The 27368-nt window shown below is 42.2% G+C and overlaps 1 protein-coding gene across 12 annotated transcripts in view; it reads right to left on the bottom strand.

Annotated features, from left to right (window-relative positions):
* The window catches only part of WNK1 (WNK lysine deficient protein kinase 1), a 114912-nt gene that overhangs the window by 20572 nt on the left and 66972 nt on the right, over positions 1-27368 (bottom strand). For 6 of the 12 annotated variants that reach the window (XM_075428686.1, XM_075428684.1, XM_075428683.1 and 3 more), the window contains exons 5-22: positions 27140-27228; positions 25549-25768; positions 24989-25325; positions 23697-23884; positions 20374-20631; positions 18232-18660; positions 14893-14964; positions 14113-14262; positions 12619-13092; positions 11194-11475; positions 10430-10521; positions 9696-9858; positions 9025-9141; positions 6981-7154; positions 6142-6193; positions 5835-5975; positions 4074-5500; positions 504-587 (exon numbers count right to left, since the gene is read on the bottom strand). In XM_075428686.1, coding sequence (XP_075284801.1) covers positions 504-587; positions 4074-5500; positions 5835-5975; positions 6142-6193; positions 6981-7154; positions 9025-9141; positions 9696-9858; positions 10430-10521; positions 11194-11475; positions 12619-13092; positions 14113-14262; positions 14893-14964; positions 18232-18660; positions 20374-20631; positions 23697-23884; positions 24989-25325; positions 25549-25768; positions 27140-27228 — 4749 coding nt within the window. Of the gene's footprint in view, positions 1-503; positions 588-4073; positions 5501-5834; positions 5976-6141; positions 6194-6980; positions 7155-9024; positions 9142-9695; positions 9859-10429; positions 10522-11193; positions 11476-12618; positions 13093-14112; positions 14263-14892; positions 14965-17436; positions 18661-20373; positions 20632-23696; positions 23885-24988; positions 25326-25548; positions 25769-27139; positions 27229-27368 lie in introns of all 12 variants that reach the window. The other 6 variants (XM_075428688.1, XM_075428689.1, XM_075428678.1 and 3 more) reach the window with 5 other exon arrangements.

A 27368-nucleotide genomic window follows, 5' to 3' on the forward strand; every position in this document is an offset into this window, starting at 1 on the left:
GAGCTTCAAACACCTTTTGCAAATCTGAAAGGCTAGTGAAATCAGACTGTAGTAATAACAGCAAAAAAACCAAAACAGGAATTCGCAAAGCCAGCAATTTTGCATTTCCATTAACATTTAATTGCAGTATATACTGCTTCCCTAAAGAGCTACTATTTTGCTACCATACCTTTTCCAGAAGAAAACAGGTTCAAATTTTATGTGCAGACTCACCTGTGTTATGTTTTAAAAAACCCTCTAAAGTTCAGGTTAACACACTAAAAAACCCCAAGAAGCCTCATTAATTGTTCCCGTACTTCAGACGCTGCGTACGGCACCCCAAAGGGCAAGCCACATACCCAGTACTAAAGCGACTCTGGCTACCGCTACAGTCACACAAAAGCAGTTACTCAGTCAAAAGAAAAGAAAAACAAAGACATTAATAACATGCAATGGAGAGTTTAATCAAAACATGCTCTTTGAAAGGAAAAGGAGCAGATAAAATCCGCCAAGTCGTGTAGCACCTGAGTTAGTGAAGGTCCTGGAAAAGGTGGCAGCGGCTCACTGGATGGAGTGCCAGCCGGAAGTTCAGAACCTACTGGTAGCACCTATGGATAACGAAGAGGAAACGCCAGTCCATCAGACACGGAACAACAGGAGGATCAGATACCAAGCTAGTCAGTCATGTCATACAACAGAAGCCTCAGCATTTTTTTCTGTAGAGGCTTCCTTCCTAGAGAGTTAGCATAGAGTCTTCAGGGATTTTTGAAACAAAACTGGGGGAAGTTCTTTGTTTTTGTTTTATTTTTTAATCCAAATTATCTTTGAGCAGCTACAATTTCCAGTTTAAACAAGTTGCTGTGTCCAGGAGCAAAGAATCTTGGGGATATTATTTTCAAGTCTGCAAGAAATGCTACAATAATTCTTCCAAAAAGCAATTAAGTTTCCAAGAAGTTTAATTTATAAAAGGGTGCAAGAATGTATTCAATCTCCTTAAAACAGATCTATGTTAACTGCTCATTAGCAACAGCAAGCTACCTGCTTCTGGCAAACTGTTATCAGCAACATGACTTGAGAACAGGAACTGTCCCGCCTGAGGATGTCTCTCCACTTATTGAGAAGAAGATTTACAGACCCCTCACACCAGTCTACTGATCCATCACTTTTTTTGAACCTGAAGGGTGTTGATGACCCACAAAAGATGAACAGGCCATGCAACTGGGTAGGGGAAGTCATCCAGGTTATGTGGAAGAGGTTAGAGCGACTGGAAAGGTTAGAAGGAGGCATCAAAGCCTACCCGCCAGGTCAGACAGCACATTCCAGTTAGTTCTTTCCATTGTTAGGGAAGTGGGAAGTTCTAGGAATTCAGCGATCCCCTATACAATTTGCAATTCTTACTCTCAGCTGCAATCTCGAGGCTTGAGCACAACTTTGAGAAACACACGATAGCCTTACAAGCTCTAGAACTGGTCAGCTGGCTTCCCTTGTATGACAGCGAGCACTTCTGGATATGGGTAACTGGCCCAAGTCGACTCTGGTCCTCAACAAGCTGAACCAGTTCTAGCTTGCAGTCGTGTTACCACAGCTTAAGTAATGGTTCAAACTGCAGTAACAACTGTCCGGTGAAGATACACTCCGTGGCTATTTATCCTCCCAAAAATATTTCAGCAGGAACTATGCCAAGTTGCATTACCTCAGGTTTTTTGTGCACTAGGAACATACACTTAGATATTGCCCATTCTGAGGCATGATGAATTTTTAAGCTGTGGCTAGTTAATAATTTAGTTTGTAAGAGGCAAAACATACCTTAAATAAATTCGTAAGACAAGTCAAAACACATTTAACTGTGTAACTTAACAGGTTGGCCATAAACAAAATAAAACACACACAGTTTAGTAAACTCCAGAAAACTAAAGCAACAAGCTCCTTAAAGCTCAAAAACACAGAAAGTGAAACAAAAACTAAGCTTTGAAAAAAACAAACTAATTGGTAAGTGAAGATTTCAGAGAAGGCAGTTTTTCCACAACCGACATACAAAACCCCCAAACATTTATTACGATTAAAACCAAGTCTTCGCAACTACCTGTTTGCAATTACAGGTTTACTCCAACTGTTCCTGAACCAATACTAGTTTTTATTCTTTCCTAAACTTTCTTTTCCAATTCTCAGCTTCATTTCAATATAAATGAATGCTTCTGTCTAGATTTCCTCCCCAGCTTCCTTGGCACATATTCCTTCTCCTCCATGCCAGGAATTTTCTGCTTTGTTTGAAGATGAAGAGTAGAAGGGAAAGTCTACCAACGACTGAAGACGCTAGGAGCATTAGCTCAGTTCAGATGGCCTGAAACTGGTTACTAGCAAGGCTGGCTAAAGAAGACCAACACAAAGTGTTGGTCAGTGGAAACAACATTACAGAAGCAAAAAGTGGGTATTAAGGTTTCTGGTTTGTTAAATGCTTGGAAGTTTCTTCAATCTAGTTCTATTTAACTCTGAAAAGGAAAGGGCAACCAATAGTTCAAAATACTGAAATGCGCTGTCTCCCAACACAGGGAGCCATTTAAAAGAAAAGAAGTAGTCTCACTCCAGACAGTGATACTTCTGGTCAGCGAGCAGGTAACAACCTCCACAACACCTCCCAAGCTGTCACTACAAGCCATGACTATCTCTGTGAGAGTGTTTGTTTCCAGAGCACGATTCAGTAAACAAAGTTTTGTTTCAGATATCCAGCTATCTTTTAAATTTCTCAAAATTCTGCTTTCACAAATCTAACATTTGGAAGGAAGAGAGTATCCAGGTACCACAAAAGCAGCAGAGGACAAACTCAACTGTATGAGTTTCAACAAGGCCAAATGGCAGGTCCTGCACTTGGGTCACAACAACCCCATGCACTGCCACAGGCTTGGGGAAGAGTGGCTGGAAAGCTGCCCGACAGAAAAGGACCTTGGGGTGCTGGTCGACAGCCGGCTGAACATGAGCCAGCAGTGTGTCCAGGTGGCCAAGAAGGCCAAGGGCATCCTGGCTTGGATCAGGAATAGTATGGCCAGCAGGAGTAGGGAGGGGATCACGCCCCTGTACTCGGCACTGGTGAGGCTGCACCTCGAGTGCTGTGTTCAGTTTTGGGCCCCTCACTACAAGAAGGACGTTGAGGTGCTGGAGGGTGTCCAGAGAAGGGCAACGAGGCTGGGGAGGGGTCTGGAGAACAAGTCCTGTGAGGAGCGGCTGAGGGAGCTGGGGCTGTTTAGCCTGGAGAAGAGGAGGCTGAGGGGGGACCTTATTGCTCTCTACAACTACCTGAAAGGAGGGTGTAGTGAGGCAGGTATTGGTCTCTTCTCCCAGGTAACTAGCAATAGGACGAGAGGCAGTGGCCTCAAGTTGCATTAGGGGAGGTTTAGATTGGATATTAGGAAAACTTTCTTTACTGAAAGAGTGGTCAGACACTGGAACAGGCTGCCCAGGGAAGTGGTGAAGTCACCATCCCTGGAGGTGTTCAAAAAACATGTAGATGTGGCACTTCTGGATCTGGTTTAGTAGGCGTGGTGGTGCTGGGTGGACGGTTGGACTTGATGATCTTAGAGGTCTTTTCCAACCCATGGTTCTGACTCAACAAAACCTTTCAGTCAGGTTATGCTTTGCATTCAATGAACAGGCTAATGACAAGAAGCAAAGCTAAGCTATCCCGACTGCTTTGTGAAACGTACAAGCACTCTGTCTCATTTTAGTGATGTGCACAAGACAAAAAGCTATTTACATCAAGCCTTCCAAATTCCATTTTATAAAACAACAACAACAAAAAATAACACAGAAAAAACAAATCACAGTTGCTTCACTCTTTGTAGTTTAGAAGTAGAAAAAATTAACAGTAACGCTAGAGAACTCTGAGGCACAATACAGAACTGGACTTTTTTTTTTTTCCAATATGGATAAAATAAACCACCTCTTGGGACACAAACACAACCATAGCACAAAACTTTCAATATCATATTAAATGAAGACAGCTCTGCCTAAATAAATATTTTGCCTTATAAAAGGGATTTTGCTAGAGAAGGTTCTTTCCTACAATACTTCAATATTCACACAAATGTTGCATTCCTTACCGGTACCCTGCTAAGAGGGGGCTTTGAAGGAGAGGTCCCTGGTTTCACTACTGCTGTCGCAATGCTGCTTGGTGCCGAAATATAGCTGACGGGGGTCATCACTTGCCCAGGAGTGGCAACTGGTGTCAGCACTGGCAAGCCAGTTGGTCCAAGAGGCAAACTGCTTGGAGGTATACAAGTGCTAATGGATGTCAGGGGTTTAGTTGGGGCAACAGCAGTGGTTGGTATCCCAGGAATAACCGTAGTTTCCATTACCAGCGATGTCTCCAGAGATACTGATGGATGCGCTGTCCCCACGTTACCATGTTCACTGAAGAGAGACCGCAGCTTTTCTTCCAGGGTCTTTATATCATCAATACCAGGAGCTTTAGACTGAGCATCAGCATCAGCCTCCAGACAGTGAATATGAGGCTGATTGGGTAACGGAGCTGGCTGAGGCTGGCTGTGTATCAAAGTTTGCTGTACTGCAGGCAAGTTAGTAACTGGTTGTGGCAAGACACCAGGTAAGGGAACCTGGGGCAACATCGGTGTTGCACCTGAAATCTGGGGTATAACAGGTGTTGATGTAATTCCTGATGGGACAAGTAAGGGATGTATCACTGGCTGAGTGACTGAACCACATACGCTTGTTGCTACTGAGGATGATAAAGGTGCAGAGATTGGAAGAGATAAGCCAGCTGCATTGCAGAGCTGTGATTTATCCATAGACTGCCCACTCTCAGATAATGACTGTGGAGCACTTACAACTGTTGTTTCTGCCAGATTGGAGACAGAGCCACTGCTACTAAGCTGAGGAACCTGCAAAACCACATTCTGAGCCAGAGACAGGGCAACAGATGTCTGTGGTGCTGCCATGCTACTTGCAATCTGAGGAGTAGACTGAGATGTCACAGCTGGTGCAACAACACCAAGACCAGTGACACCAGGAACCTGGGTAGATGGCAATGCCAAAGACGATGGTGTGCTGATACTGGGGGCAATGTCTCCAGTTACTTGTTGAGCAGGCTGGGACGTGGTAGGTAAGGAGAAAGAAGCAGGGGCGCTCACACTAGAGGCAACACCAGTCGATTGCTGTCCAGATTGTGAGGCTGGAGGTGGAGAAACAGAGCTTGGCACACTTGCGTTTGGTGCAGCTCCAACAGCTGCACTTTCTGAAGGCAAACTAACAGATCCTGGAACAGAAACACCTGTACTGGAGGGAACAGATATTGAAGAAGTAGCCACAGATGCAGGAGGTGCGCCACTGCCTGCCATGGTAGAGAGTGCAGGTGGAAATGGTGGTATTGTTTGATTGAACACTGGAGGAGCTGTACTAGGTCCTTCTGTCATTTGAGCATGCCCCATCTCAGAAAAAGCTTGCTGCAAGCTCAGTGATGATGCCGAGTGAGAGAGATTCATTCCAGGACCATGCATTGGAGATGCAGCAACTGGAAGAACAGAAAAATGTCAGTCCACCTGGAAAAGTTAATTACAGTATTATTGTCTATTGCTAGACTAAACTCACATTTATTTCTCCGCATAATAAAAAAGTTGCAAATTCAGGCTTACATTAAAATACAGAATTAAGGTTTCAGAGTCTTGCAGGCAGCCCATCAACATTTTTTCCCCTGAGAATCCTGCATGTATCATCCAAATTTACCCATGTCTTCCAGCACAGGTCGCTCCTCACTAAGTGGTGTTTAGGAGCAGCTTAGTTAATTAACTTCACTGTTTTAATGAACATGTCTTCGCCACCAGATTTTAAGAGTTTAGATAACTTACCCACATCCAGAGCTTCGTTTCCTCCAGGAACAGCAGATGGGAAAAAGCCCTGCTCTTTTAACCGACTCTCAGGGACAGGGCTGACAATAAACCGTCTTCCTGCAGAATGGACAACCTGGGTAAAGGAGCTAGGAGGAACCCCTAAACAGAAAGAAGTTACATATTTAGTGATGCATGGTTGTAACTAAATACATAACCTGCAATATGGAATGTGTACTCCATCATACAAAATAAAAACTCGGCTGCACCCATCCGCTGAAACAGAAAAAGGTAACTGTCAAAAAAAAAAAAATCACAAAAGACTTACCTATTCTTTGTGGCATGGAAGATGTAGGATCTGGCTGTTTGAACTCTAATTTCTGTAAAGTAAGATAAAATTTAAAGTTCTATTCCGAAACATAAACCCACAAGATAGTTCTTAAAATGCTACCTTACTGAAATGTGGGCATTTAAGGTAAGCAGTACCTTGGACTCAAGCACCGTTACCAAACTAGTTGAATTCTACCCACATAAATGCCAGCTACAGTGCTTTTAGAGCTTCTCAGCTTGGTGACCATCAACACAACAAACTGGTCTAAAAACTCTTGTTAACAGGCAGTCCAGCTGATTTCCTTAAACATTCTGCAGATAAATGGATGTTTCAAACTAGTTCTGGGTGGAAGTAAGGCAGAGATTTCGGAAATGTCACCCCTTCTTATTCCCAGCAACCAGTTTCAAAGCCCGTGTTTTCTAACCAAACCATCCAATCTCTTAGTAGCTTCACTGGGTAGAGGGCCTGAGTCCAGGCTCTCCATGTTTAACAAGCAGCACAGGGCTGTGGGTTTCAGTGTCCTGCCTCACAATAACCTCAAATTCGAGAAGTTTCAGCATTCAAGACTGTCTGTTTAGTGGAGTGTTAGGAGATTCAGCAGCTTCAGAAGTGTTAGAACACGTCAAAAAGCAAGAGGTCTACGTCATTTAGCTTTCTGAATGAATTTTAGGTTCTCACCCCAATATGAAGCTTTTGCTGTTTGTCTTTTCATTTAATTATTAAGCTTTGATATTTCTCACGAAAGAAAGTTTCAGTTTCTAGCTAGCTCTACTCACAAAATCATACCACCCAAAAGGGAAAATACAAACAGCTTAGTCGATCTGTCCTTTACATACCTGCGACCCTGGAAAGAAGCCATCATCTTTTGTCTGCATACTCTCCAAACCCTGATCACCTTCTGGCTCCACACTTACATCCTCGCTTAGCATTTCATCTGCTTTCTCAATAATCTCTCGTACCTGTTCTACGAATGAGTCTCTCTCGGTTGCCAAAATAAACTCATTCTGCACCTGTGAGGAGAACAAAGCAACAATAATTACCCACAAATTATTTCAAAACTACATACTGAATAATCATAATTTACTTTTAGTGTTACTGTTTGTGCTCCTTCACTGTTCTTCTGCACAAGATAAAGATGGTGACACCTTAGAGATAAACAACTGTTTCTAAAATTGTCTCTGACACAGAAGTACATATGGGGAGAGGAAGATTGTTCAGCCTATCTAGTTTCAATACATTGCACTGGTTTATAAAAATATATTCTGCTGCTTATTTTGGAGGAAACTAGCTTAAACAGTATACTTCACACTTAAAAAAGACATTCTTAGTTCGGTCTGCCCCATGAGAAAATTCTGTCTCCTGAAATAATGCCTGGTAAAACTCTGAGGCAGTCTATGAAACAGCAGTACAGCTGTCAGTCACAGTATCTCTGCTGGGAAAGACAAAGTGCAGTAGAGGTAAAGCCCGAGACATTGCTTTTACATCACGTTTCCACAATGCTGGCTCAGAAAAAGGGAAAACAAGCGTGATGTGCTTATACCAGCCTCTGCAAGTTAAAGAAATCTTGAGTGCTTTAAGCTGAGCAACAACAGACACCCATATGGGGTATGCCTAACAGCATCCTGATTCAAAGGAAACCAGAAAGTCTTACAACCAAGGGTTTCCTCGACATTCCAGAAGAAACTGATGAGCACAAAGTTCCAGATTCACCTGTCTAAATGAGGTTGTACAATTTCAACTACGTGGCTGCATTCTGGATGAACACTTCACCACTTTTGCTTCTACTCATGTTCAAATATCTGTGGGTTTTGTTATTTAGTAGTGGGTTTGTTTTGTATTTTTTGGGGGGGTGGGGTTGGTTTGGTTTTGTGTGGTTTTTTTGTTTTGTTTTTTTAACCAACCATAGTCTTATTCCTCCATAGGATTACTTTAGGTATGAGGCAAGACATCTCTGTATTCTTTCCGTATTTCTTGGCATTTACCTTCATGTTATTGAGTTGTTTACACTGCCAATACACATACACAGCCAACAACTGATTTCTTCCTCTTTCTTGGAAAGCCATTAGTGGCAAAGAGATAATTTTTCCCACGTCACTGATTTGGTTCCTTTTGACAGATATGAATCCAGCACACACCACCTATTATTCTGCCTCCTCTCCAAGCTAAAAGATGAATACTGCACAGATTCACATACATTCAGATTGCACTAGCCCAGGAATAAGAATTTAAGTTTGAAAAAAAGGGAGGGGTAGGTTCTATTCCATGCTACACAGTACTCCCATTTAAGCACATCTCTACAGGGCTGTTTTCTCTACAAGTTGTTTTCTATGCTTGACCATTATACACCAAATTGAGAGGTTTTTTCCTTTGAGAAAGTGAAAAGTAGCATCAGTCATTACTGACTTTCATAAACCAGAAAGTGATTCCCATTGCTTAGTTTAAGGGCAGAATCTTGCCATTTCAGTTGAGAACAGCAGCAAAAAACTTCAAAGCTTAAGCGTAAGTTTTAAAGATCTAGCCATGTTTGCTCTTAGAAAAGCAAAGAGAATTTTTTTAACCTGGTGCTTTCAGAAGTTGTATGCAGTTTTTCAAAAAATTAGATTGCATTAAAACAAAAAGCAGATTTACTTGACAAAAATGCAATTCTAAGGTAAAAACTGACACAAATTTTCACATGAACAGAGCATGCAATATGAACTGCCAATTTGGTACACCACTCTGTGCCCGGAGTCTCTAGTTGTGCTTGCGTACCAATAAGGTGAGAACAGGCCATGCTAAATGGCAGAGCAATTCTGAGACACAAATGAGAAAATAAGACTGTTTATATTACTACTGTGATTAAGACTGGATTCAATTATTCATCTCTAAAACATATCTTACCATAATTGAAGCTATTTCCTCAGGGTTGTCACCATCCAAATCAAATTTGAAAGTAACCATTTTCCGATTGTGTGTCTCTAGCTGGCATTCCACTACCCGATCACCTTTATTTGAAACCTAAAGCAAAGCAAACCACAGTTCAAACCAAAAGCCTGAGAACGTAAGACTTGTGCTTTCAAGCTCAGAGACAAACCAACAGTACTGTTCTAATACACGCACATTCTCTCTTGCCAGTCTAACAAACGGTCCCATGTAAAGCATTATTTTTTCTGAGGATCCGCCAGTTCCTCAAGACTCCAAGCTCACTTCATCCACACTTTTCTCTAAAACTCCTGATGCTCCCTTGTTTCTTTCGAGCTTACAGGTCAGGTCACTGGTCTAGCTTTACTAGTAAGACTAAATCACATATTCCAGAATAGTCTGTGGAATCACTCTTGGCTAAGCAAGCCAATTTTGCCATATCTAATGCTCCAAAAAGCTCTTAATGGGTGACATTTGGCATGCTGACTCCAGAAGCAGAAGAAATACACTAGATAGCTTCTGTGCTCAGAGGCGGTTGGGGTGGGAAGACGACCACACAAGACACACATTCCTCAAAAGACAAGAAAATTCTGGAAGTCATAAAATGCATCACCACTATCAAACTGTCACTAAAACAGAAAAACACTCACATTTAGAATTCTCAGTTTCGGCCTAGCAGTCTTCTCATGGCGAGAGCGACTGCGGACAGACCTCCGCATGTGACGTTTAGTAGTCCTCCCTTCATGCCTTCCACTAGAAGCTGGAACATTCTCATTGCCATCACTCAATCCTGAAGCAACATCAGAATGTGCACTAAAAAAACCAAACTTTACATTAGTATCCATGCACTCCACAACTGCAACAATACAGTTTACCCTACCAGATGGTATTCTTTTCTGGACAGCAGTAGCTGCCTGTTCATCACGGAGTAGGGGAGAAGAGTCCTGTCAACACTTAGGGTTGCTTGAATAGCAATTCTAATAGTAATTATTTAGCTACACATCTCTTCCAAACTGAGTTGTACAAATATGACCTCATGAATAGGTTTTCAAGCTATTTGGAGCTTGAATTCTCTTCAAGTGCCAAAAGGACAGAAAAACGTCCCTTATGAACCATCTGACATGACAAATAAGAAAGGATTAGAAGTTCAATCCCTATACACAATCCTATTCACTCCTCCCATACCCTGCTGTAAATCAAAACTTACTCCAGCTCTCACAAACCTTTTTTTCCTCTAGGAAGTTTATTTCCTCACAGCCCAAGAACAACCTCAGTAAAAAAAAAAAAATGTCCCCGGTGAAAAAAGATACCTAAAAATCATCAAGGACGAATAATCTAACACATGACACTGAATTCAGTCTGGTAAAAAGAAAACAACACTTACCTGTCCATAGAGGAAGCCAAAGGGGTAGACTGAGCAGGCTGTGTTGCTGGAAGAGTCTCTGAAGGCGCAGTCTGTGAGGCTCCCTGAGTACCCTATGGATAAAAACCTACATCAAGAACCCCCCAAAGAATATCATTCCTTTTCAAGTAACCCGGTCTTCAATGTTTCCTCCCAAATCAGTTGAAAAGCTAAAAGCATTACCTTTTTAGAACTTCAAACAGCTGGCATCTAGACAGCTCTAATTTACAAAATAACTACAGCAAACTGCAGTGAAGCAAATCATCATCTGGGGAGGCAGGGGGAGAAGAAATCAGCCATCCTTTCTACTGCTGTGTGTCACTACAGTTTGCCATGCAGCCAGCCTTACCAACAGAATGCGCAAAAGGCAAGCCAATGCAGAACACAAAGACAATTCAAATTCCCCCTAGCAAGAACAACGCTGCAGGGAATAGGCATAACGACAGATTCTCAAAGGCTATCGGTTGCAGTTTGTCTTTGATACGGCAATAACGTCCTACAGTACTAGCAAGAAGTGAAGTGTTAACAGGTTTTTGCCTGCAGGATGCACACTCACTTCCCAACAGAACAGCCAGTGGCAACAAGGTCCCCACATTGGCATGACATTCTGCTGTAAGAAAAAGGTCATTTGAAATATTAATTTCCAACCGAAGACAAGCACAGAAGAGATTAGTTCCCCACACACATACACTGTTGCATAATTCAACGCCCTAAATGTATTGTTACATTATACTCAACGTATTTACCTCCAAAACTGCCTGCTGCGAGGACGCAGGTGAGGCCTGTTGTGCTAAACTCACTGTAGGCTGCGGCACTTGAACCTGTCCTCCTAGGCTGCCCATGGGAACTAAAACGTTCTGCTCCACATAGGGCTGCACAACAGGAGCAAGATAGCCCGGCTGAGCCATTGCATCTGTGGGCAAGGGAGGGGACAGTACGGCAGAAGGAATGCTAACAGAGGCCACAGCAGAGGAAGGTGCAACATTTGAATCGCCTGGGTATTGAGGCGGCAGCCGAGATGGGAAGCCCTGCAATAGAAATGAGGGAGTCAAGTTAGTTAATGTCAGAGCTAATTAGGAAACAACAGAGTTGAAAAAAAACCTATCAGCTTCAGGGGCTTGTTCCAGCCTTCCGTACTTGCTCAAGCATTCCCAAAGACCACCTTCCCAGGGAAGCAGAGCAAACTGTTCACGTAGCCAAAGCTCAGCTTGAGAGGCACCGTGCTTGAACAAGCAAATTCCCACTCAAAGTTCCAAGTCTTAGGCAAAACAATCTTCATCTCCCAACTCTTGCAGTTGCCTATTTGGCTTCGTATTTGAAGGGCTGAGACTTGTAAGGAGTCTGGAGACATTTCAGGATGAACAACTACTGCTCAGCAGGTGTTATGCAACCTCTGTTGATTCTTGAGACTAATAGCAAAAACATTCTTGCGTTCCTCCTGTCCTCTCGTGATGAGCTGACCTAGGAACATTCCTGCACACTGTTTCTATTCTACAGCACTCCTTATAATCCCAGTGCAAATATTTATACATCTATACAACTTTTCTTCTAGAAGAACAACCATATGCTGAGTCACTATTTCTGTCACCATTCAGATTGCCATTTTTACAGTGACAGCACAAAGTAGCTGAAGCAGTCTGTGCCCAACAGTCTAGCATTTCATGACTAGCATCAGGTACTTACATCACGTTCCAGATCCATGCCATCTGACATTCCTAGAAAATCCATGTCCCCCCTCCCATCTCCCTTCCCTGTTCCAGACTTGGAATGAAATACTGACACTGTTGAGTATGCTGCTATTGATTTTCTTTCCAACATGCATCCATCATGTTCAAAAACCACTATTTTTTGTTGGTTTGTTTATCCTCCCCGTCAATATGATCAATCTCTTGGATATGGAGCTGTCCTCTTTCACACAGCAGTTGACCAAAGTCCTGCACTACAATTCTGTCATTTTGGACAAATTCCACTGCCGAATATGAACAACACAACACACTAGCGTGTCTTCCCCCCCTCCTTAAAATGGTCCTTTACCACACAACAGAATTCATCTTTGTGGCTTAACGGCTCTCTTATGAGAAGTGAGTCGGCCAGCGCACACGGTTCAGGTCTGGTACCTTAGAGGAACAGGTAAAAGTGTGGAGAAGAGCTCTGCTGGCTTGCAACAATACCTGGTAAAGAGCATCTCCAGCAGGAAGTGAAGCTTCAGCAGCTTGTCCAATGCTGACTGGCAATCCCACGGACTGGACAGCTGGCTGCAGGAGCTGCGGAAGAACCTGGCTGGGCAACTGAGCCCCAGGCTGCATCAGTGTGGGAAGCTGGCTAGGGACAACGGTTGGTCCTACAGGGACAGCGGTTGCCGCAGCAGACGTTGCCATTGTGAGCAATGGCTGATTCATGCCAGCTGCCATTGAAATGGGCAGTGACTGGAAGCCTGGCTGAGCCACCGACACGTGAGGAGCTGCTACGGGCAACTGAGAGACTGAGAACTGGGGAACCATGGAAGTTGGCAAGGGCTGTCCCATGGTTAGAAAATGAGAGCCAATGGGGACTGATGGGGCAACTGAAGGCTGAGGGAGAGAAGGTGCTGCAACAGGTAATTGAGGCTCGCCTTGGATGATCGACACTGGTTGGGAAACAGGAAGCTGGGGAGGTAAAGAAAATAGAGATAGATTTTTTTTTTTTTAAAAAGCAGGGTTGCAGAAGGCAGAGTTTTTATGCATTAGTCAAAGAAAGAATTATTCAAGTTATAGCACTCTGTTAAAATGGGTGGGGTGCACAGTTGGCAGAGTGGCTGGAGTTCCAAAAGGTCCTCACTTCACAACACTTCCCCTGAAGAACTCAACAGGCTCTTGAAACAGACACCCACAGAGGGTGAAACAGCAATGTTTGAATACCCTGAAGCACAGACTTGTGCATAAACAGAGTTGACTTCCCCTCAGCTCTGTCCCCAGAGCCAAGCCCGCCTTCTTACAGGAAAGAAGTGCAAACCTTTCAACAAATCTGTCAGCTTTGGGTATGGGTCTAAAGCAATAGAGAATGAAAAGCCACTGTGCCAGCATTCAGAGAATGTCAGGGGATATGTCAATTAAAGCCAGTGAACGATGCAACTGGAAAGGCAGTTTAGATGAACAAGCAATAAAACAACAATTTTAAAAACCAAAATCAAGGCTCACACATTCAAGATAGAGATATGAGCCAAAATGAAGTAACAGTAACAGAAGCTTGACCAGGGAGTAAGAGAAGAGCTGAGTAAGAGAGATGACAGAGTGGAGAGGGCAGTCCTTATGGTTCACTACCTAAATAAGTGAAGGTTTTACACGCATAATGGTGCAGAAGATAGACATTGATGGGAAGCAGAGAATTTACCAGTTCCTGAAAATCCATTCATAATATACCATATGATATTTTTGACAATTTAAAGATCTTTATGCATGGAAGTGCCATCCCTCCCTCAAATTACTCACGACTGCCATGTGTGAAAGAAAGGGTTTCCAACACATTTTTCAACAAAACTGACAGTTGTAGCACACTAAGAATACTACTATCTGGATGAATGTTTTGGAACCATTAGAAAAGATGGCAAAAGTGAAAGCAGCAGCATGTTGAATTTGCCAGCTGCAAGGAAGAAAAAGTCCGCTGCTAGAAAGAAGAATTTTGTTTACCTGTGTCCCAGCTGCTGCCTGAGGCATTGGCATAATCTGCGAAGTTTGCGTTTGAGAGCCAGTTTGTGTGGGAGTGGGGCCAGCAGAAACTGATGGCTGCTGCAGCTGATATTGTCCAGGCTGTTGGGAAGAGGCTGGCTGCTGTGCATTCTGCAGTAGGGAAGAGAGAGACAGAAGCGATTGTTCCCCCCCTCAGAAGTTTTTTAAGCATATCCTATTTAATTTCTACTTTTTACTCCCTCATAAGTAACATCAGTGGTTCTTCTGAATATGCTGTTAATTAAGCTTTAGCAATTACTTATTAGCACTGCTAATGCAACTCCATTATCAGCACCAGATCTTGCAACAGAATTACTTCACCTGTGAAAATAAGAGTGAAGATTCTATAAAGAAAGAAAAGGCAGTTAAGAGAAGATGATATTGCAGAAGATAATATTTCCAGTTGGAAGAAATCATGGGAACGAAATCTGCCTGTCTAGACAGTCTAAAATGCAAATCCTGACGTGCCTCCCTTGAATGACACCTCCACTACAAGCTCAGGTGGAAGCTGGGGAAGATAGACACATGAAAACAAGCATTAGCATGACTCTAAAAATAAATTTCAGAAAGTCAATGAAGTTAATCTCATAGGATATTAGACTGGGTGAGAACCAGAGAATTCCTTTGCTTTTGGACAAAACTACAGGTTGAAGCGGGGACAGAGGTAGTCAATTGCTCTTAAAGAGTCAAAATCCTACACTAAAGCTATTCTAGTCCTGGGTTTAGGGACTGTGATCTTACCTGCTGAGCGTGTTGGGTAGGCTGGGGTGGCACTGATGCACTGCTTGAGGCTGACTGGCCTTGCACCTGTGTCTGGAGAAGAAAAAAGACAGAGAATCAGCTTTGAAAACCCTATGGTTTCTGCAGCAGGCAGTTAAACACATTTCTGCCTGGAATGATCTGGTTGGAATAGGTTTCTAGTTGCCCTTTTGAACAAGCACTCCTTTTGGCCAAATTCCACTACAACAACCAGAACAAAGCAGAGCAATCTTGAAAAGTACTGAACTCCATTTTAAGTCTTCCAAAACAACCAATACAGAAAGTCTTTGCAACCCATATGCCCCTCAACATGAGACAGAACAGCCTACCAGCTTCTTCTTCCACTGATGATGCTTTAAGAGCAGGATGCCTTGGTATGATAACTGGAAACAGAGGCATTAAGTTTTACCTTTACATGTATTCTAAACACAGTTAGGTGGGGGAATAGAAGGAGGCTAGAAGGAAATAAAACTATCTGTTAAAAAAAAAATAAATCAAATACATACAGAATTCTAGGCCAGTAAAAAAGTACTCAGTACACGTACACATCATGATTTCCCTTTAAGAGGCATGTCAAAACACAAGCTAGAAATCAATTCCAGACTCACTACCATTCAAAAGCTACCAAGAATTGGACATTGAAGAATCTAGGGGTCCACATTCTAGCTAAGACAGAATTTTTGAATGAATAAGCAACGAAAAAAATGGATGAGTGGCATACAAATGAATGTGGAAGATGTAGAAAAAAATGGAATGTATTTTCATTATCATTTCTGTGCTGACATTTTTTACCAGATCCCAGGATTTTCATTATTATTTTTGTGACCATTATATTTCTTTATCAGATGCTGGGAGACAACTGGGTAAGGACCTCCAGCTGAGTTCCCTGAGCATGCACCACTTTGGTGAGCTGCCTTTTAAGAAACATATCACGTGCATATGCATCATACCAGAAATATCTACTAGAATTCCTTTATGCTGTGATCACTCAGCTTGTAGAAGCTTATTAGGAACAAATTTATTAAAATTACGTACTTTCTTAATTACAGAAACTTTGGGGAAAGCAGACTGCCAATGAGAACAACCATTTTTTTCTTTGCTGTTTTAGAAGCTCGAGGCCCTATCTGGCTAGGATCTAAATATGTGCTGTATGCCACTGCTGTAACATCTATTAACATCAACTCCGTCTGTGATTCAAATTCTCATCTTTTAATGAATTAAAGACCCCAGAACTTATATTCTGTCAAATAATTGTGATCCCTTATTGTGTTTTCTAGACGTATTTTACATCCATCAGAAGTCACCTCCTCAAATTTAACAAAGGTGGTTTATGGGAAACAATCTCCAGTAATTTTCAAACTTCTTGAGTAGCAGCGTCACTTTACCAGTTCTCCTATAGCGTAGAAATTACTGTCTATTGGACTAGTGATTAAAGCTGTTTCAACTTTAATCAAACCCCTTTATTATCCCATACAGAGAGCCTTAAATACTTAGTTCTTGATCTTACCACAAAAAGCAAAAAGATTTTTCTCTAGTTCCTTTGCGCAAATCCCAAAGTTGCTAATACTCCAATAACCACAACGTCAGAGCATCCCTAATTCCAAGAACAGGAGTAAGAGAGAAGTCTACTTCTTTTCACAAAAAAACTGTCTTCTGAAAAGTTCCAGACTACAAACGCAGACACAATGTAGATACACACACACCTCACAGTCACAGTGTACAAATGCATTGCTGACTATTGCAAGTGCAAACACCATATATGCTGATAAAACATGTAACTCCAAACTAAGCTTCAGGCCTCAATATTTGCTTTTTGCAAGGACAACATATTCCAAGCTTATAAGGAAGCAATACCTATTCACAACAGTTGTTTGTCCACTAATTTACTATTCAGCTTGTTTAGTTTCTTTAATGATCCTGCAAGTACATTTCTAAATCCATGTACACATACATAACACAGCTCCTTCCATTCCTCTCTTCCCACTTTCTTCCCCCAAACCCAGAAAAAGCTCTTGCATTTTGGACAGTCACCAAATTAACCTCGTTGCCGTCTAATGAAACATTGTTCATATGAAAGTTCCACTTCACATAACACATTCTCATTAAATGGCTAAGGAGCAGGAACAAAAATACAAGTTTCACTATCACTGCCAATTCAAACAGTGCAGAAGACACGTTTCACTAAACCCATTGTTTAAAAGCCAATTTGGCACTCCAGCTATCTCTTGCCAAAAGAAAAAACTAAGCCCAGGAGAAACACTGACCATTTGTTACCCTTAACACAGAAGCCCTACCAGTACTACAGCCGAAGCTGAACACAGACCAAGTGGTTGCAGACGCCTCGTTATTTCATCGCAACCTGGTAAGTTAGAGACCCTGGTACACTACTGACTTGGCAGAAAGACGCCCCCACGAATGCTAGAACCTAGAACCACACGGAGGAACTCTGAGAACAAGGGTCCCCTTTAAGTGCAAGGTATGACTTATAAAAAGCAGAGAAATTCTGGAAGGGTTTGCTCCTGTGACCTGAGGATAGGGTGCAGGTGGTCCTGATGAAAGCGAGGTGGACAAGGCCTGCTGAGTCGAGGCTCCCTGGGGGAAGCAGATGAAGAGCTGCGACTCTTGCAATACCTTCTGAGGCAGCTGAACAATGGGAAATGAGAAGTCTGAACCAAAAGCAGAAGATGACCCCCCTGTAGGGGGAGGAGACTGGAAATCGCCAGTGTCAGAGGAAGTCAGCTGTGAGGAATCACTGGAGTATTCTGGGCTTCCTTCCGGCCAGCTCCGCCTGGCTGAGCCCCTTCTGGGACCTGCTAACTCAGGACCAAGATAGTTACAGTGCTCCTCTGTTACAGGCTGCAGCCGACTATGCGACCCTATGCCTTGAGTGGATTCCTCTTGACTGGTCTCCATAGAGCCCCGGCGACTTCTGTAGACCCGCTGGGGGGGTAAAACTGCCCCTTCTGCTGGAGCAGAAGTCGGTGTGTGCACATGGAACTCAAAGACACAACTCGCTCTGCCATCACCACTGTGAGAGAGCACGGCCGGGGCAGAGTGCGGAACAAATACCTGGTGGAACGTCATCTGAGCAGGATCTGCACTCAGAGGAGCTGACACACTGGATAATGGAGAAAGGGGACCCATCCCAGAATCCAGCCTCAGGTTCTGAACATGTCTTGCCAGGTATGTTTGCCCCGATTGCAAGTCGAACACAGAGCTTTGTGGAGGACCACCTTGCCCATGGTTTGACTCAGAGACCTGCTTCAAATGTTGTTCAGTCGCATGAGAGTTATAAGCTACTTGATCATACTGCTCCGATACCTGTGATGGATAGTGCATGCCCACCAAATATACAGCTTCTGGATGCATTCTGTAGTGAGCATCCTCTGGAGGTGCTGGTCCAGATCTATAGTCACTGTGGACAGGAGCTGGCTCAAACACGGGATTAACTTGCACATGCAGAGGCTCTCCAGTGACTCTCTGAGCTGCTGTGCCCAGCATAACGAATGCCTCTGGTGTCCAGTTGGTGGGACTACCACCAGGCGGAACTAAACTCTGGCCAGTCTTCAGCAATGGCTGGAAGTGGCAAGTTTGGGCTTCCAAAAATGAGGTGCTCTTGCGCCGCTGAGCAACTGCCACCTTCGGCGGGCAGACAGGTGGTGGTGAGAAAGACACCGGCCGTTCATGAACGGTTGGGAAAAATATCTGTGAATCTGGGAACGTTGGTGTTCCCCCACGCGGATGCTGAGGCTGTATTGACATGAACAAGACAAGTAATTTATACATTAAAAGTGAAAGCACATCAACATGCACAGTTCACTAGGCAGTTCTGTGAAGTAACTTTATAGAATGACTAACTCAATTCATGGTCAAAAACATACAATACTTAGGAAGTTCAGGTGAGTTGTAAATATGCATTAAATACATCCATGGCAGGCACAGCCACAAATGGAAACATTTGCTTGTGTTAGAGCTGCTTTTCCAGTCCAATTTCAATAATTCATAAAAATAAACCAGCTTTGATCCTGACAATGTAATGAGATTTATTGTCACAGGCTATCCATTGTGATCAGTGCTTGAAAGCCAACCAAAGCCCTGAGGTTACTGCCATATGGGGCACATGAAAATTCAGAACTTGATAGCAGCAACAATGCAGAGCCTCTAGTTTGCATTTAGAAGATAAATTGGCATTAAATCTTAATATTATCCAATGCAAAAACCACGGTGCTAGTGTCCTGTATGCAATCCAGGGAGGTAAAGAAAAACCTTTTATGAGACAAAACTGAATCATTCCAGCCCACAGACAAAAAAAAAGCATGACAACACGGCAGAGCCTTTGGATTCTGCCCAATTTGATCACCTCTTCCAATCTCTTTTGATCATACATTTTCATATAGGAAATCTGCACTCACTGAAACAAACCTAACTCTTGCCTGGACAATAAAACATTCACAGGTTCAGTAATAGCAGAGTCCATAGACAATTCCACTCCATCTTAGATGAGGCTCACAATTTTTAAGATTTGCAGGGAAATTTTCACTGAAGACTTCTACCTAAGAATACCAAACAACTTTGTAACTCTGCATTTTTTCATCTCCGCCTACCGTATGCTAAGAGACAACATCATTATCAAACCCAAAGGGAAAAAAATTGCAAGAGTCAATAGCAAACATACTGTCTTTCAGACAGACGCCATTTATGACTTTTTCAAGACGCTGTTTCCACATTTTTCTGTTTCTCCCCATCCCCTTTCTTCTGGAAAAGCAGCAGCAAATTTCCATATTGACCAACACTAACAAGAAGGTCCTACAGGATTAAGAACTTCTCCTGTGTTCTGAAAACTATTTCCACATAGCTCAGAGAAGTACTTCTCAAAATTTCATGTAAATCAAAGCTTAAAACTGAAAATGGACTACCTCCTGTCCTGCAAGCTGTCCTGCATCTACCCTTCTGAGGTACATGAAACCATGGCTTCTTCCCATCAAGAAGCAGCTGAAATGGCATTTCTGATTAAAACTTACAGAAAAATCCTCAAAAGAATTCATACTTTGAATTTCTAGTATCACTACCAAAGCTTTTAGAATAACCAGCCACAGCAACCAAGCTTTAAAAGCTGGTGGTTTTGTGCAGGCCTTAATTAACACTCAATGCTTGCTTAGAAGTCAGGGGGAAAAAAAAAAAAGCTGGTCTTCTGACTTTAGGGGCTAAGAACTGGCCTTCCCTTTACCTTCTGTGGTACAACTGGGTAATTCACATTTATACTATCCTAAAACATAAACACAAAAATGGTCAGCTGCTGTTTGATAATGTTCACATGTACTGCTTCCCAAAGCAGATCAACGTTCCAGCAGCACAATATAAGGAATCAGCTCTTCATTTTCTCACTTCAAAAATGCCCAAAGCCCAGGATGTATTTAATGATAACTTATCTTACTGTGCCAGGAGGCAAATGGTAACACATACAGGACTGACAGACAGGGAGGGCAGGCTGGAGCGTCGATGCTTGCGTGGAGAGGCAGAGTGCATGGGCAGGACACTTTCCAGGGCTTTAGAAAGCTTTTCTGCAAAGGTTTCTTCAGGAACAGTCCGAAGGTAGAAAGGAGAAAGAGGTGCAGACAGCGCTGGTGGTGGGGTGCAAGGAGCACTGAGAGGGATGCAGGACATAGAGGGAAGAGCAGGAAGGTGGGGGACACAAACTGACATGCTACGACCACGTTGAGGCTGAAGGAGGAAAACAAAAGTTAAGAATTGAACATTTCAAAAAAAATGAAAACCAAAACCAGCAAAAACTACAATGAGGTAGAAAAGAAATGCAGACACACAATGAGAAGCCCAATAGGGACGACTATGTGTGCAAGAAGGTATGGGAAATGCTGAATGAACACCAACACAAACCAGGAACAGGCTATGTGCACCTCTGAGGACTGAAGTCTGCCTTGGGTTATTGGGCAGTGTGGGAAGTTCCCTAGGAACCTTACAAAGAAGCACGTGCAAGACAGAACAAACAGGAGAGAATGTTTTCTCTGGGGCCCATCTTGTGTATCCTCACAGCATCTGGTAGTCTGACAAATAAAAAACCTAAACAAAAAATCATGAGCTTTCAAACGCTCAGCCTTAGTTTACTGAGTGGGTATGTGTTTCTACGTAACACCTCTCGAGTCTCTCTGCTTAGGCACCTCCCTGTCTGAATTAAGTGGACTAACTGTATGCAGCTGGCTCTTTAAAACTAAACTAAACTTTTAACTAAAACCTTACCATAAAAATTCAAACATCACACATTCTACGATGTGAGCTGTGGGGAAAAAAGTTGGTTTAATATGTGGAAAATTCAGTAAAATTAGTCTTGGACAAGTACTTTCCAGATGCTGGGCCAATAAAAGCACCAGGATTTTGTAACCTTTTCACAATCCAGAAGGCCATAGGTCAAATCCAACCAAATTGGAACAATGAGAATTAGGTTTTGGGGTGGTTGGTTTTCTGTTTTGGTTATTGCTTTTTTGGTGTGGTGTGTTTTGCTGTGGTTTTTTTAAGTGAATGGTAAAGATGACATTTTAAAGAAGAGGCAGTCTTTAACTGCAAGTTTTCCTACTCTAATGGTATATGCCTCTTACGGATGTAACCACAATTTCTTAACACAAATCAAATACACACCTTCAGGGGAAAAAATCTCAAAGTCTTCAGTGGAAACCTGATTTTAAAGATTTGCAATGTGAAAAATCTTGCTACGCTGCTCAAAAATTTGGGAGAGAGGCATAGAAGAACTCAAAGGGTTAAACAAACACTTTATCCATAATCTCCCCGTGCTCCAAGGCAGGGCTAGTTACAAATGTCATTCCTGACTCTAAACTATCTAAACTACTTGGAAACATCTCCAGTGATGGAGACTGCAGTACTTAACTGTCCTTGTTGGTTAGAAAAAAAACCCTCCCATACAATAATTCCATGCTGCAATTTAGGCTTATTATTTCTTATTCTAGTCGAAAAAAAATGTTGTGATATTAGCCGCCTCCTATTCTACAGCAGCCTTTACAGCTCTCTTTCCCCTCAAGCTCATCTTTCATAGGCTTAGCTTAACTATTTCAGTCTTCCTACATAAACCACGTTTTCTGTATTTCTGGTGGGGTTTTTTTGTCACTTTCCTCTAAATTCTCTCCCAATTCACCCCCAAATTCACTCAAGTAGGGTGTCCAGGAAAGACTTACCAATGGCCAAGAGCAGAACTACTTCATGTAATGTGCTATTTGCCTTTTTCACAACAGCATGATGTTTTTGACCATGTCCAGCTTGTGGTCCAATGTAATTCCCAACTGTTGGGGGGGGGGGGAAGCTGCTATCTAGGGAGTTGTTGCTCATCCTGTACTTGTGTAGCTGATTATCCCTGTTTAAGCGTAAACCTTGTTCTTGTCCTGATTGAACTGCATTCTATTTCTTTTTAAGGCCACTCCTCCAGTCGTCAGTATCATTTTGACTTGTCATCCTGTCTTCCCAACAAACTGTTAGTAGCTCCTGCAGTGTTCCACTCCATTCAGTCAACAGTGTCGTCATCATAGAGCACGAGCAGTGTGACTATACCTCTGTCATATGCTTGTTCTCTCATCCCCTCTCAAAAGGCTGTAGTCTTTCAACCTGGAAGCTAGCCATCCCAAGACAGTGAAATGGCTTCCAGTCCAATATATGCCCACACGTCAAAATATGGCTTACCCAGAACAAGAACTTTATCTAGAGGGATTAAAAACTCATTTGATCAAAGACTAGCAGTACCACACACTGCAGGTTTAGCGCCTTTTTCAAAGATAGAGAGATGCTTTGCTTGCGAGTACAACCAGCATGTTTTCTAGAAAGCTAGTAACACCAATAATTCTGTCATAAACCCTACAGCCATAGGTACCAAAAAGAGCGAGGACCCTCAGTCTCACCTCAGTGTCACGTCTTCCCCCTTACGGTATGACTACATCATACCATAATGTCTCTGCCTCGGGTTTAGATTTTTGTTTGTGTAAAACACAAGCAACAAGGGAACCACTGAAGACAATATAACAGTAGCAGAAGTTCTACTCCAGCGTTAGAATAGATTTCTGCGTACTCTCAGCTCTAAAAACATACCAAAAGAAAAGGGCAACACAAACGAACATAGTAGGAAAAGTATTTGTGCCCAGTGCAGACTTTCCAGGGAAAAGGAATACGTATGGCAACTGATGAGCAAATCAACGCAAGCTAGAAATAAAATTGGGAACAAGGGTGTAGGGTCTTTTCAGTCTGGAGTTCTCACATGCAGCATTCTATAACAGTTAAAAAAAAATCTTACCTGCAGAATCTGTAACCAAAGCCTCACAGAACAGACATAGCAATTTCATACTCATACAGTAGCTCAAATTATTCTAATCCCTTCTTCAAATCAAAGTAACAGCTTGATCCCTGGTAACTTCACATACACACACTATCTCCCCACGTTTAAATTAAATGCTTACTGTCCTGAGACAATCTTGTTCTGAGGATGTTACTTCCATCCATGAAAAACCTAGCCCATCATTCTGCTTAAGTGCACTCAAGATTAAATATAAGCTTTAAAGACAAATACACCCCTGCACTCCTACCCCATTCCCCCACCCCCCCCAACTCAGTCACCTTGCAAAAACAGCCCCTTAACTACCCACATGCAGAATTTGTATCACATGCAAAACTAAACATACGTGGAAGAGTGCCTGGCAGACTTTCCTCTCACCTTTCAAGAGAAACACAAACTACAATGATTCCACGCGTCTGCAATGCTGTAAATTCTGGCTTACCGCTGCAGGCGGCTGATATCCTCCATGCTGTTGCGACTGCACTTGGCCAGCTGAAGCTGCATACCCCTGGACTGCAGCCGTTGAGATCGACTGGTCATGCTGGGAACCATATGACACAGTCTGTTGACTGCTCACACATGATTCGGTATAAACAGATGACCCCTGGCCACTGTCAACTGTCCCATCAGCTGCAGAAGTTAAAGGTAAAAATGTGCATTTCAAGAACTGCAGACTGGATTCACAACTTTAAAGATATTACAATCAATCAAATATTAGACTGATATTTGTGTCATGTCACATGAACCTTATCAGCATTTCACCTCTTGTAATCTTTAAACTGGTTAAAAAAGTCTTTCTTTTTTTTTTTCATCCTGAATATAGTAATTCCTTACCAATATGCCTTACTCTAACTTCTAGAAAAAAAAAAATAATTTGTAATTTCACTTTGGGAAGGATACTCTGTAGTAAATATGCTTCCTATAAAAGGCTAGACTAGAAACAGAAACTTAAATTCCACATTGTTATGAGTGATCTTCCAGAGTTTTAAAATTCTTTTTATTTATTTAATTTTAAACAGACATATAAAACAGGTCTGTTGTGCTTGCTAGTGGATGCACCTGACGTAGACGCAGTAGAGAACTTCAAATCCATGTTAACTACAGAGCAGGCAGTAATTTGCTTTCTAACTTCACCATTCTAATTCAGAAGTTCTCACCTACCATCGTTATTTAAATAGCTATTCAAATGTTGGGATGGCAGAAGAGGAAAAGTTACGAGCATCAATTCATCTTTTCATGTATAGTACATAAAACAGAAAATGAAACCTTTTCCAGAAAGCAAATTATAAACTGCTGGTGCCTTAATCTCATTCCACTTTAAACATAAGTTAACAAGGATTCAAATAAGAGTTTCTAATAGCTCGAACTGCACCGGTGCAAGAGTATACGGCCCTCCGCAGGGCAAGAACATACTGTCCCTATAGGAGGGCAGCAAAAACTAGAATGTGTTCGTGCTTCAGGTGCCCCAGTTCACTTAGTGTAGTAACTTAAAGTGAAATGATTTTGTGCTAAGGCACTGGACTATGAATTGTGCCAAGACTTGGCTCAGCTAAGGCACAGGAATGTATCTTACTTTGCTGTGCTTTCTAGTGGGCTAATGTTCTTCAGCAGGCAGCAACGGCAGACAGCAACATCTTAAGATATTTACTGCAATACCCACCAAAAGTTTAAGACTCTAAGGGGGACAACTGTGTAAGTGCAAGAGTTCCTAAATAAACCAATTGACACACTTACAAAGAACAGATATACTGGGTTGCTGGAACTGCAGTTGTTGGTGTTGATCAGCTTCTGGTTCTTCAGGCTCCACTTGTGTAGAAACCGATGCTGAAGTAGTGGGGACAGGAGTAGTACCAGTGACAGATTGGGGATGCTTTGACCCTGCATGGGAAGCACTTGATGGTTGCTGTTGCTCCAGCTGCTGCTTCTGACTACCTTCTTCCTGAAGTTTCTTCTCCTGTTCTTCTCGCACCAACTGACGCTGCTCTCGCTTTCGCTTAATCAAAGATACCCTGTCCTTGATAGCTTTCGCCATTGTCTTGTGATCCCCTTCACAGACATAGCCAGATTCCACCTGAAGGAGGATATATTCACAGAATTCAGACTGTCAGAGACAGCCACTGTTGTAGTGCTACAATATAAGCTACCACTCTCTGGCGCTAACTTCTCATTCACAAACTTCTGAAGCTGTTTTATTTCTAGACGGTAACAACAGCAAACGCAGAGGCTGACAGGCTACACCTCACTGTCAGAGAACGCCAGCACTTCGGATGCTCTGTAAGACCACCACCACTTACCATTTCCTGTGCTACATCCTCTGGGACGTCTCTCTCCAAGTCAAAGGAAAACTCTATTGCCTCATTATCTTTGTATTTGCCCTTGAGTTTTTTGATGTCTTCAATTCGCAGCCAGAGTTTAATGGCAATTTTTTCTCCATCATCTTCCTCTGCTAGTTCTACCCGTACTCCAGTCTCTTCTTGGAAGAAAGCATGATTCAAAAGGTCTTTAATAGCATACCTAGCACATTGGGAAAGAACGCAGAAAGCACACACAGTTATTAGGTTTTCATAAAGTATTAGCAATATCCTTGCCTGATGATTCCCCAGATTTATTCTCTGCATCTCACACTTCTCCCATGAATTATCTGAGCGCCCATCATTCAAATTCCTACTTAAGAGCATGATGTAGAAACAAAATGCAACAATGCTACAGATGTACAAAAAAAAATATCACGCACTGGTCAGCAGAAGTACCAACATATTTAAACCAACTGAACAGGATATATATTAACTCAAATAACAAGAAACCTTGAAGAAACAGTTTGGTTTTACTGAACACTAAGTTCCAACACAACCCTTAGTCCCCAGATCAGTACAGTAATCCAGATATACATTTCAGATCTTATCAAAAGCCTCATCTAGTAATTGCAGCACTAGATAAGAACCACATTATTCCTTTCATATTTTATGCTATTTTGAACCACTTCAACTTGCGTTCTGTTTGGCACAATTAGAAGGTCTGTCCTGAAGGTACAGCAAAGATCTATGTTCATAGGTGCACAGCTTTAATAGTAGTGGTCTAAAAGTTAACTGTTTAAACAAAATGGCATGAAATAAGTTATATGCAGCCACAAAATTAACTTAAAATGGAAAAAAATGAGAAAATACAAAATGGTTTCAAACTAAGATATAGAAATTAAAGGTACACAGTAACACCGTCAGATGTAAAACTTCAAGAGTTAACAGAAGGGGATGAATAAACATCCATGAACTGACAAAACGAGCTCTGAACAGAATAGCGGGAGGATAGAAGGGCCAAAGCATTCCTAAATCAGGCATTCAGTAAGCAACAACCATGTAAAAGCAGGAAACAAAACAAACCTCACAAATAAGCCATCAGAGGAGTTACAGATTTCCTGTAATCGTGTACGTTAATCAGGTCATCTTGCAAAAAATTTAGATGAAAATGAGCAGCAAGAATTTAAAAAGTAAAAAGAGTTCTCAAAATAATCAGCCATAAAATGCTAACAAAATCCAAAGGACAGGAAAAACAAAGGATTGTAGAATAACAAACCAACAACCAACCCAAACACCTGGGAACGCAGAAGGGTTGTCCTCCACTATTTTGTTGACTAGGTCAAAGTTTTATAAAAAGCAGTAGAATTTCTGAATAAACCTACATGGATGGTTACTACAGCATTTACACTTTTCCTGACACTGTCCATTCTCTAAAACAATCATCGAATAAGAATATAAGCTGCAAAGTAATACTGGCTTCCCTACTTTCATCAGGACACAGAAGACCCCAGGAACTAACTAGATCTGGCATCACCAAAGGTAAAAGGCCCAGACAACAAGTAACACTTCTGCCTGAAAAGAACGTACTTACCTCTCGCCTTTGTTTTGCCGAATGCATCCCTCAATAATCTCCTTCACTTCAGGGATTGCTACTTTGTCGAAGCTGGCTGGCTTGACACCCTGGAACATACAAGTGACAGAGAAACTGGAAGGGCCACTTCATTTAAGTTTTGATTGTGTTTACAGACCAACTAGTTCTACTCAATAGACAACTGGCCTGAATCCCCCACCAGCGCAAATTATAGAGAAGTCTGTTCCCA

The sequence above is a fragment of the Opisthocomus hoazin genome, chromosome 8 (genome assembly GCF_030867145.1).
Source record: "Opisthocomus hoazin isolate bOpiHoa1 chromosome 8, bOpiHoa1.hap1, whole genome shotgun sequence".
NCBI classification, from domain to species: domain Eukaryota; kingdom Metazoa; phylum Chordata; class Aves; order Opisthocomiformes; family Opisthocomidae; genus Opisthocomus; species Opisthocomus hoazin.